Consider the following 12,108-nt stretch of genomic DNA (forward strand, 5'->3'; position numbering starts at 1 on the left):
TGGGATTCAGTACTAGGCAGTAGTGAAACGTGAGTGGCAGTCTTTGCCGGTTTCTGAGGGCATCCTGGATTTGGTGTGCAGCGCTGTGGAAATGGCTTGCTGTGGAGGTCCCAGCACTGGATGTTGTATCAAAGGTACGACCTCGTAGCACGTGCTAAACCTAAAAAAATTCAAAAATTGACTTGGGTCTGTGGGAGTCCGCGAGAGAACGCCCACCCGTTCCGTTGTGACAGATTCCAGGGCCACGTTGAGGGGCCCTACCCCACCACCCATGGCTGCTTCTGGACTTGTTTTAGGTTTGGGTCCCGCGCACGGACAGAATGGGCACGAAAATGTGAAAAAAATGTAAATGCATTTGTTTGGCTCCTGGGTGGCTCGCACGCCGTAGCACTATGCCGGAAATTTGAGTTTTTCCGGCCTGGAAAGCCTGTCAGTGAGGCGCAAGAACTTGTAAATCATGTCCTGAGGGCCAGCATAGTGGCAGGAGTGTGTGGTCAAAATTTCACTCAAATCCACTGAGAAACACCAAAGTTACGGTCAATTGAATGCCATATGAAATTTTTGGGTGATGTGCCCCCTTAAGGGGGCACATCACCCAAAATTCGCTGAAAAATCGAATTTGTAAATTCATATTGAGTGCTACGTCAGTTGAAAGAGCATGAATAGCTGCAAATTCTCTGAAAACTGTGTCCCTATCTGACCAGCCGTTCAAGAGTTATGGCCGAAAATGTGCCCTTGCGAGGAAAGATTTTTTTGTTGCATGCTGTCATTTGTTGGCAGCACTGTATTTGAATGTGAGCAGACCGTGGGCAACTTGTCGTATTATGGAAACACGCGAAAGTGTGCAGAATTTTGCCCCAAGTCCAAAAAGTCCAAAAAATCACGTTAAAAAACCACGTATTGGGCTGCACGGCGGCGGGCAAAGCCCGCCGCCGTGCAGCAGGACTTTTGCCAGCACCCTCGTGACGTTGCAGATATGTGGCTTGATTATTGTAGTTGACGTTGATTTAGTGACTTTGGCAAGTTTGAGTCGTGTCAAGAAGTCAGGTGGGATTCAGTACTAGGCAGTAGTGAAACGTGAGTGGCAGTCTTTGCCGGTTTCTGAGGGCATCCTGGATTTGGTGTGCAGCGCTGTGGAAATGGCTTGCTGTGGAGGTCCCAGCACTGGATGTTGTATCAAAGGTACGACCTCGTAGCACGTGCTAAACCTAAAAAAATTCAAAAATTGACTTGGGTCTGTGGGAGTCCGCGAGAGAACGCCCACTCGTTCCGTTGTGACAGATTCCAGGGCCACGTTGAGGGGCCCTACCCCACCACCCATGGCTGCTTCTGGACTTGTTTTAGGTTTGGGTCCCGCGCACGGACAGAATGGGCACGAAAATGTGAAAAAAATGTAAATGCATTTGTTTGGCTCCTGGGTGGCTCGCACGCCGTAGCACTATGCCGGAAATTTGAGTTTTTCCGGCCTGGAAAGCCTGTCAGTGAGGCGCAAGAACTTGTAAATCATGTCCTGAGGGCCAGCATAGTGGCAGGAGTGTGTGGTCAAAATTTCACTCAAATCCACTGAGAAACACCAAAGTTACGGTCAATTGAATGCCATATGAAATTTTTGGGTGATGTGCCCCCTTAAGAGTAGATAATAATCTCCCAGATTGCGCAAATAATTCCTTCACTGATCAGATCTGGGACGGCGAAATCCGTGTTGCACGTCATAGTGGGACGTCATGAGTAGGGGAAGTGTGTTTGTGGTGGACCGCGTAGACGGAATGACGCAAGTGACCCAAAAAAATGACGTGCACCACGGATCACGCGGTCCCACAACCCCGAATTACCCATCTTATTTGCGTACTCTGGGGGAATATAGACTCTTGTTAGCACCACGAGTACATAAACCGAGGTTGGTAGCAGAAATAATTGCAAAGTTTCTCAAAAGGTGCCGTGATTGTGAGGGCACTGTTGTACTTTTTGGCACAATTTGTTTAATTAACTCAAAAGTTTAACTAGTTGCTGCATAACTCGTTCTCAGGTGTTTTTTGTCTCTTTTTACACATTTTTTCTCAGATATTAAGAGGGACTTATGCCACAGCATGTGTGTATGTGATAATGTGCGGGGTCGTACATGCATGAACATTAACACAATAGTCCTCCATTATAAGCACCACCCTTAGACATGTGATTCTAGTGGAAAATACGCTTGTATATTGTATCTTCGAAGGCCTCTTGGAGTTTGCGAGACTGGGTTTCTACAGGAGACCGCTAAAGTAATATGTCGCTATTCCCGAGTTGGCGGTACTCATGTGGCTGAACGTATGCAGTCGACTACGTCTGAAGATTTTAATGTCGCTATTCGCGAGTTTTACCCGAGGTCATTATTAAGCATGATACCAAGAGTACATAACCCCTTGATGATACCTATTAGTTGTGTAAGTATCCCTTGCTCAAGCTCTAGGCAGCATGTCATAATATTGTTGAAACCTTCACTGCCCTCAGCGCTTACAGTTTGCCTACGGATGCTAGACCGCTGAAAAGTCCAAAATCAAGAGAAGAGATCCAGTTTTCCTTGAATGTCCTGGAGATAAGTGAACCAGAAAAGCGCATATTCGTGCGTGCACATAGTAACGGGAACATACCCACACACGCAACGCCCACACCCACATCCACACAACACACGCGAACACAAGCATATTTACACACACAAACCAACTCACAAGCAAGTAAACAAGCAAGCACACCCACCCATGCACACACCCACACCCGCACACACGCACGCACACACGCACACATGCACATACACACACACACTCATACACACACCACACACACATAAACACACACACATTTTCGGCGAATATTTGCACACATGCATATACACACACACACTCATACACACACCACACACACACACGTTTTCGGCGAATATTTCGGCCAGCCGATCTGGAGAAAGACTAGTTCTTATGGCCACTTGCAAGTACGGAAAAGAGACACATTTTCCGAACTTTGAGGCTCCAAAAGTACAACATGAATACTGATTACATGTCTGTATCCTCGTGTGCCAAAGCATACTATCAGGATTTTGCGAGCACAATGCGAGAATCCATGAAAAAAAAAAAAAAAATTCACGGTTCGCGTGAGACTCGGCCAAAGGCCCAGTTTTCCGCATCCGCAGGAACGCCACCACCCTCTTGGATCAAGGCGCAGATGCAGCTCCTAAACGGTGGGAGGTGAGTAGATCAGACCCACCACAAAGTGGTCAAAGACCGAAATCCCATTCACTGCATGGCACGAGGGAAACATGGATGCATGCATCCATGTTTCCCTCGTGCCAGGCCACGAGTTCCCAATTAACTGTGGGTCGCAGCACGGCTGGAAAAAATCCTTCCGCTTCCAAGCAGGACTTGAACCTGGTACCCTCTGTTTCTCAATCATGGTCTTAGACCATCCCACTATGCCTGCCTGCAATCCATGAAAGCATTATTATTATTGATATTTGAGGGATTCCCCAAAGGCTGAAGCCTAAATCAAGAGGGTCTCCGAGAATAAATATGCGTGTTCAATACGTGTACAATAGGGTGCAATTTAAAAAGCATAATTGCATGATGTCGCGAGCATAATGCGCCGAAGCCTAGTGGCTACCGCGGTAACCATGGTAAAGCACAATGAAAAGAAGTAAAGACACGCTTGTCTACTTACACTTCCCACAACCTTGGCGGCGACTGTGGGAACATGTTCACAGGGAGGTGCTGAATAGCGTTTCCATCCAACTTCCTGCAGGGGTGAACAGAGTGCAAGCGGACACATTAGTTGTTGGAAACTGTTGTTGAATTTCATTAAAATGTTGCCACACAAACAGGTGGTCCTTGGCGGATCATGCTGGCATGATTGCTGGCATAATCTTCGGACTTTGTCTAAAAAAATTATGCCCTGGCAAAATGAGGACTTAGGAGACCAGACGGCAGACGGTCGGCATAAGTTAACCTTACGATGCTGGCTGTAGATTAAATTAATGCTCTAGACATATTTCGGCATTTTACAGGAAAGAAGCTGGTGAATGTTACCCCTTTCAAAAGCCGTGCTGTCATGGTGCCAGATTCGTAGTAACGTTGCAAAGTGCAACAAGAGTGCAAGGGTACAATATAGCACCATCATTGGCAAAATTCCAGCATCTCGTAGCATACTAGTAATCACTGGCATGATTTGGGTGTAATGGAAAGCAAGCAATTTACCGAGCATAATCCGCCAAGGGCGACAAACAGGCGATGGCACCTCCTTTTATACATATCATGTTGGGTTAGCTTTTGGGCCAACCCTAGTTAGCGATAAGACCGATGCGCTGCTCTCTATCTCATGCTAGATATAATTATGCGAATGAGCTGGCTTTACACGTGCACTCAACTGCTGCGCATGCACGCCCAAATGTGCGCCCAAATCGCCTTGGGTAGCTCTTGCTGCGCTGACTTTGGCTTGCGCTTTCCTTTGCATGCATGCAGTGTCGCTGAGCAGCAACCGGAATTTGTTTGCCAGAGAATATAATTATATATTCAGACTCCTAGTCCTTGTAGATTCCTCGCAGCCATTTACTGCACGACAAACATGTTGTCTACCTCTGAAGCACGGCGTATGAACGTGTCGGACTTGCGGGCCGAGCTGGAAGGCCGTGGGCTGAATTCGAGAGGAACCGAAAGCCCCAGCTTCTTGCCCGTTTGCTACTCCGTATCCAGGACACGTCGAGCTCGGCGGCACGGGAATCTCGATCCCCGTCGGCTACGCCATCCTTGTGGCACGGGCACGAGCAAGAGCAGGATCTGGAGAGCGTTGCAGCAGCTTCTCCGACTCCCCAGATCCCGGACCGGAGCAGGAATGACGATTTGCGCCAGTTTGTGCGGCAGGAAGTACATTCCGCCGTCACCGTTGCCTTGTCGGAGGCGATCGAGGCGACCAATGCTGGCCACCATCACTGCCCCTGGATCTGGAACTCAGCCTTTGGCGGAGTCTTCCAACGCTGGTAATCTCTCCGTTCCCCAGACTATACGAGAGAAAATATTGAAGGGGGACTTTGTAGATTTCACCCAGCTGCTGCCCGATACTATTGCCACCTCGTATTCTGCCCCACGCCAGCTTCAGCTGCAGTTCAGCAGTGGCGGCCAGTTTCTGGAGGTGGTGGAAGGTGGAGCTGCCCAGCCCGTTTGTCGACGCGTCCACGACTTGCCGACATAGGCATGGACTCTCTTCATGAATGTCGTGTGTTCTGCCAACCCGTCCCGCCTACAGGAGATGCTCTCATACCAAGCCACCATTGTTGCTGCCAACAGGCAATACTATCCGGAGGCTTGGCTGTCGTACGACACCCAGTTCCACTCTGCCATTTCTGCTCAGCCAGGCAAGCGCTTTGATGTCATTGACATCAATCTGTGGCAAATGTCCGTGACTAGCCGATCAAGGCCCACATGTGAGTCCTGCCACCTCGTCCATCCCGGAGGCGGCCAGTGTCCCTTTCGTCCCCAACGTAACAACCACCCCTACTTAACAACCACCAAGCCTTCAATGGAGTCCATACGTTGTCTAATGGCCAACTGATCTGCCGCAACTTCAACGCTGGGCGTTGCAGTCTCAGCACGTGCAAGTACTCCCATGTCTCCAACCACTGGGGATTCAAGAATCACAACGGATCTAAGTGCGGTAGGCGCCAGTAACTCTGCTGCTTTCGCTGCAGCTCCCGCGATTGTACATATTTCTCCCTGCACTTCACGTTCTACTGATTTCACAAGCGCATGTCCTGCTGTCCACACACTCCTCTCTGTTTCTCGCTTCGAATCACTGTTCCGTAACCACCCTGACAGTTCATTGGCTTCGTATGTTATAAACGGCCTCCGCTGCGGCTTTGACATTGGCTTTACCGCCAACCGCATAACTAACCAGCACTCGTCCAACCTCTCATCAGCATTCCAGCACTCTGCATTTGTGCTTGCACAGCTCACCGCTTCCTGCAACGCCGGCTACACGGCTGGCCCATTTGATTCGCCCCCATTCACATTAAAATATTTTATGTACTGCTCTGGCATTGGCGCCGTTCCGAAAAAGAATGGCAAGCTACGCTTGATACACCACCTGTCCAGCCCTGCCGGCTCCAGCGTTAACGATGGGATCCCTGCCGAGCCTTTCTCTTTGCAGTACATCAGCATTGATGAAGCCATTAATATCATTTTGTCCTCCCCGTCTCCTGTCTATCTCTCTAAACTCGATGTGAAGAGCGCTTTTCGTCAAATACCTGTCCGCCCACAGGATTGGCATCTCCTCGGCATCCTGTGGCAGGGGAAGTACTACTACGACGTGTCTTGCCATTTGGGCTCCGCTCTAGCCCGGTGGTATTTGATGCCATGGCAGCCACCATCGAATGGATAATGTACCACGAATTCTCCATCCCTAATTTGCTGCATTTCCTGGACAACTACTTGTGCGTGCGCGTGGGCCAGGCGGTGGCGAATCGGCAGCTGGCCATTCTTCTTTGTGCATTCTCATACCCCGGAGTCCCGCTCGCGCCTGCGATGGTGGAAGGCCCGTCTCGTACCCTGACATTCCTGGGCATTATCCTGGATTGTGAGAAGATGGAAGCCCGGCTCCCTGACGACAAATTGGCTGACGTCAAGCGCCTGTTGACTGCAGCGAGCATCAACCTCACCATGTCTCAGCGCGAACTCGAATCTCTTCTGGGGAAACTCTCCTTCGCTGCAGGAGTCATCGTACCCGGCCGGACATTTATGTGGCGCCTGTGGTCTATTTGCAGTCGCTACCAGCAGCCTCACTACCGCATCAGTCTGACTACTGAGCTCCAGGAAGATATCCAATGGTGGCTACGGCTCCTGGAACAATGGAACGGAAAATCATTCTTCCTGTTCCCAGATTGGACACCATCTCCAGACTTGGAGCTGCTCACTGATGCCAGTGGCACCCTGGGCTGGGGCGCATTCAACAGCGGCCACTGGCTTCAAGGGACCTGGTCGCCTGAGCAACTCGCTCACAGCATTGAGTGGAAGGAGCTCTACGCGTTGGTCACAGCGTGCTGCACGTGGGGCAAGGAATGGCGCCAGCTTCGTATCACAATGCACTGTGACAACAAGGCTGTGGTAGATTGCATCCGCTCCGGCACATCCAAGTCACCGCCAGTGATGACCCTGATCAGCGAGCTGTTCTTTGTGTGCGCCCGCTTCAATTTCACCGTCACTGCTGCTCACATTGCTGGCCAGTCTAACTGCATTGCTGATTCGCTGTCTCGTTTCCGCATGGAAGAATTCCGGCGTCTCGCCCCAGCTGCTCAAGCACAACCAGACCGAGCAGTTCTGCCATTCCAGTCGATGTAATATAGCCTTGACATACAGGTACCGATTGCCATTGCTAAATTGCCGTGTTGAGAACCTGCGTTGGATTTCATCCATCTGCATGCCTACCTTTATCCATCTCGTGCCTTAATCATTTGTTCTTAGCTCTCGTGCATTGGTGGTGAACGCTTGCTGGGGTGCCGTGTGCTGTTTTTTTTGGGAACAGCTTCCTTCAACTGGTTGCTTTGCTGCTCCTATCTCTGCTTAAAATTGCATACTATTGGTCGGCTGTTTGCGACGCCAAACAGTAGTCATTGCACCCGGTCGCGGGTACTAATGCCGCTCAAGCATGAGCGATTGCTTTGGCCGTTTGCAACGCCAATTGCTTTACCCTGGTTGGCTGTTTGCAACGTCGATCAGGGAACTTTGCACCCGGTCGCGGGTACTGCTGCGGCTCAGTCGTGAGCGATCACTTTGGCTGTTTGCAACGCCAAACGCTTCACCAGTTGATCGAAACCAGCACACTGGTGTACCCCAATCATCCTTGGGCGGTATTGTGAGAATATGCGGGTATGCATGCAGCTTTGCTCTGTGACTTTCCATTGCATGTAGTCACTTGGCTCTCCCATTTCCTATACACTTCTCTGATGCATTCGGGTGCAAGCGCTAAAGCGACATAACACGTGAAAGGCCCAGCACAGAATTTGAAACCACCAGCACAGATACAGGTAAGTTCAACTGTGCAAATAATTCAGCACCGTTTATCCTGCTTGTAACGAACTATGACTTTGGCATTACATGTACATGAAGGTTGCGGAAAACTACCCGTAAATTTCGAAAAAGGCGAAGTTTTATTTATTTATTTTTATTCCAAGCAATACATGGCTGGGGTAGCCAATGGCCACTTTGCGTGGCGATTGCAGGGTTTTTATAGCCAACCACCGCTAGTTTACATATCAGTGGCATGTGTGGTATCAACTGAAAGCATGTGAATTTAAGTTTCTTTCCACGAACGATTAACCCAATCGGACGAACCAACACTGAATTATAGCTTTTGTGTGTTGCCTATTGTCAACAATTTGTTTTTAATTTATACGTGGAATTCGTTATTATTGCCGCTGTGAGCACGTCCCAGGCGCTAGGCACGTAGATCTGCGTAGCTAGGCCTCTCCTCCACGTACATGTACATGTAGCTCTAGTATCCCGTACCAGCACGATTTTGCGCGCTAGCGTTGGGCCTAAGCCTGGGCTGGGGGTTCTTTCTTTCCATGACAACTGGATGCCACGTACATGTGCTAGGCCAGAGCTACGTACACAAAGTGCAACTCGTCCAATCAGGGATATGCGATATATGATAATTATGCGTGTTAAAACTAAAATGGCCACACCACTTTCTCTAGAATTGTTTTGTTCGTGACTTCTCAATAAAACCTTCGTGAATTGAATCTTCAGCTGTTTCTGTTGATTTCCATCCTTTAAAGAAAACATTTGTCACGTCGCCGCCTTTTCAAAACAAAAATTATGTAGTCACGAGTTGTTGAAAGTTGTATATTTGGTGGTATGAGTGTTCAAAACCATTTGAACTTCATAGTGTTCGTCTTCTTTTTGACATTCTCTCTTTGCATCGTCCTTAGCTTTTGTTTGGTTCAGGTTGTGCTAAAATATGAAGCCATGAAACTGTGATTAGTTGACTGTTCATGTTACACATTCCACTGACATTCTGGCTTGCACACTATTAATTTCAGATTTCGGTTTTGGCCCATAGTTTCATGTTCCTGTGTGAAAGAATCAAAGATCAACCTCGTGATCATAAAAAAACATTTTTTAGCCCATTTCGTATTTTATAACGAGTCTATGTGCCAATTTTCATTTCTGTACTGTGTTGTTTGATGGTCTGGCACCCAAATTGAAGACGCATGGTCATTTACGGGTAGCATGTCGCCCTCACGAACTGAAACGTACTGTTGGATGCCGCATTTCGATGCACCCTGGACGTCATGCAGTACTTTCCTAACCTTTAAAAGCCATTCTGTACGAGTCTACGCGTCTTGTCCTCTTTCACTCCCTTTCTGATGACCCTCAGTTGCTTTGTTCCTGTTGGACCCTCTTTAATTAAGTTAAACTCATGTACATACATGTATATGGATTATACTGTTGAGGCAACGAACTAAAAACATCGAAAGCAAACAAAACAAAATATGATGTTTCGAGCACAGGTAGCTGTGCAGCTGCTCTAGGTGAAATTCAATCAAAGAGTGCATATTAACCCTTTCCGTGCTAATGACGTCTATAGACGTCATGCGCGCTGTACGCCAAACGACTAATGACAAGGCTTGTCCACAAAATGTTTTCAATAATTTTTGAATTTTGGTTGGATTTTCGCACTTTGAATTTTTTTGGAATTTTGGCCCCATCAGGATTGAATTTTGGCCGTTTTTGGAGAACGACAGTGCTGTCACATCTGGAGAGTACATGTGCTGCTCATTATATTACCAAGTTTGACATGTGAAAACAGTACTTTCAAATACACACCTTTGACCTTTGATCTTTTGACACCCATCCCCGAATTTGGAATCACACAGACACACATGATAAAAGCAGTTTGTGGATTTATTTTAATTTTTTGCTTTTTTTTGGAACTATTGGGTACGAGTACTGTAAAAACCATGGCAACGGATCGATTTTTTTCTGCATTTTGGGGGATTTTTTGAATTTTCTTAAAACATTTTGACTGTTTTTTGCGCTTTTTGAATTTCAATTTTGGACAAAATAATTCACATGATGTGGCCACCCTTACTAATGACGTCTATGGACGTCATGAGATTTGCGCAGTACATCACAGCGCATATATGAGTGTACAAACTTTCGTAACTCCGTCAAAAATAAGTCTATCGCAACAATCGATACACCGTTGGAAAGGTATTGAGCCCAGCTTTCTAGCAATATAAAGTTCTTCGCGATAGGAGAAAGATTGACGGAGCGGCGACGGTGTGAACACAGAATTCACGGCACTGAGCGATCGTGATTTTTTTTGTTCATGCATTCGCAGTTTTCTGTTGCGTGCCAGGGGATTTCCCTTTGGCGCCGCGCATGCGTAATGGACACTAGCGGGAGCATGTGGATCACAGCTTTGCAGCGCAGTTTGAATCGTGAAAATCGGCTGAACTGGAAGAAGAAATCGAAAAAGAATGTGAGATCGAGTTGCTGTGCCTTTCCGAGGCATCGTGAAGTAGTTTCAAGAGGACATAGAAGTTGCACCTCTGTGCATATTGAGAGGAGAGCTACCAGGATGGATTCGCTTGGTCCTGATCTTTTCAACAAGCCCAGGATGACGAAAATCCATCAAGGTGAACTGAATCGAGAGAAAATTCGTTCGAACCTGTGCGCGAAAACGACACCAGGAGAGTCAGGCTGCGTTTACACGACAACGATTGAAAACGATTTGCGTTTACACGACAACGAAGTAGGACCTAAATGGAACGAAATCGTTGCGTTTACTACTATCGTTTACACGACAACGCCCGAAAACGATACCTAAACGGAACGAAATGGAAACGCACTTCAAAGTGTTTTGAAACGTTTTCAAAACGTTTTCAAAACGTTTTCGTTCTCGTGTAAACGGTGAAAACAGTGAAAACGATTGGAAACGGAGAGCGGTCATGGCAACCATTCCGCGCGGGACTATATTTCGCGGGAAATACCTGACCTTTGCGACCACCAGCGCGTACCAACTCCAACTAACGTGTTACTTCCCGCCCTTGCGCCAAGCCAGCACGTACTAACTTCAGCCTGCTCGCCCGTTTTCCGTTTTCGTGTGAACGGTTCAAAACGATTTGCCGTTCTCGTGTAAACGGTTTGAAAACGATTCGAGGCCAGCCCGTTTTCGTTCCGTTTCGTTCCGTTTCGTTTCGTTTCGTCTCCGTATAAACGCAGCCTCAGTGCCCTGGAATGGCAGTTTGCTGGAGTAAAAGGGGTCAGCACGGAAAGGGTTAATATCTGAATTAGGTGCCCCGGGCCTTTCACGACTCTTGATGCCCTGCAATTCGGACAACTACTGCTGGGTGTGTGCAACTAAAAAAACTAGGCCTTGACAGATTATGCTAATATTTTCGTGAAATTATGCTTTTCGCATTGCTGAAAAAATTGCAGAATTATGCTATTTTCATGCTCAAAGTTATCATAATAATTATGCCGCATTATGCTCACATATATCCTGCTACATAATGTATAATGGTTCTGTGCAAAATAACAGGAGAATTTTTTGTAGAGGGCGTTGTACTGTAGTAGCAAAAGTTCAACGGGGTCAACGCACCGTCCGACCTAGCTACGACCGTCACTGATTGTAGTGGACTGGACATGTTCTCAAGGGAGTCGTAAACCTACGACTTCCAGGTGCATCTACTTGTACTTGTAGAACATGTACAACTGTATGGAATTTGATGCGAACAGGCGGAATATTCCAATTTTCTGCGATTCGTATGCAATTTGCCACGAATTATGCGATTATTCGATTTTGGTAGGAATTATGCGAAAAAATATGCTAGCATAATCTGTCAAGGCCTAAAAAAACCCATACTGATCGGTATTGGTACAGGGCGCCAGCTGTTGTCGGATTCAACCTGGATTTCAACATTTACATTACATTTAGACTTTATTTGAAGGATTCTCCAAAAGTAAATGGATACTTATCGGGGGAGTTTCCTGGAAGGGTGGATGAGACGAAAGGGAAGTGAAAAGGGAGAAGGGAAAATAGTACTTAGCAGAATCACTGCTCAGGGAAAACTACAGGTAAAAC

The 12,108-nt window shown here is 47.4% G+C and overlaps 1 protein-coding gene across 1 annotated transcript in view; it reads right to left on the bottom strand.

Annotated features, from left to right (window-relative positions):
• LOC135821125 (uncharacterized) overlaps window positions 1–12,108 on the bottom strand; it is a 62,438-nt gene that overhangs the window by 24,470 nt on the left and 25,860 nt on the right. The window contains exons 9-10 of the mRNA XM_065334190.1: window positions 3,691–3,765; window positions 2,498–2,569 (exon numbers count right to left, since the gene is read on the bottom strand). Coding sequence (XP_065190262.1) covers window positions 2,498–2,569; window positions 3,691–3,765 — 147 coding nt within the window. The remainder of the gene's footprint in view (window positions 1–2,497; window positions 2,570–3,690; window positions 3,766–12,108) is intronic.

The sequence above is a fragment of the Sycon ciliatum genome, chromosome 7 (assembly GCF_964019385.1).
Source record: "Sycon ciliatum chromosome 7, ocSycCili1.1, whole genome shotgun sequence".
In the NCBI taxonomy this organism is placed as follows: Eukaryota; Metazoa; Porifera; class Calcarea; order Leucosolenida; family Sycettidae; genus Sycon; species Sycon ciliatum.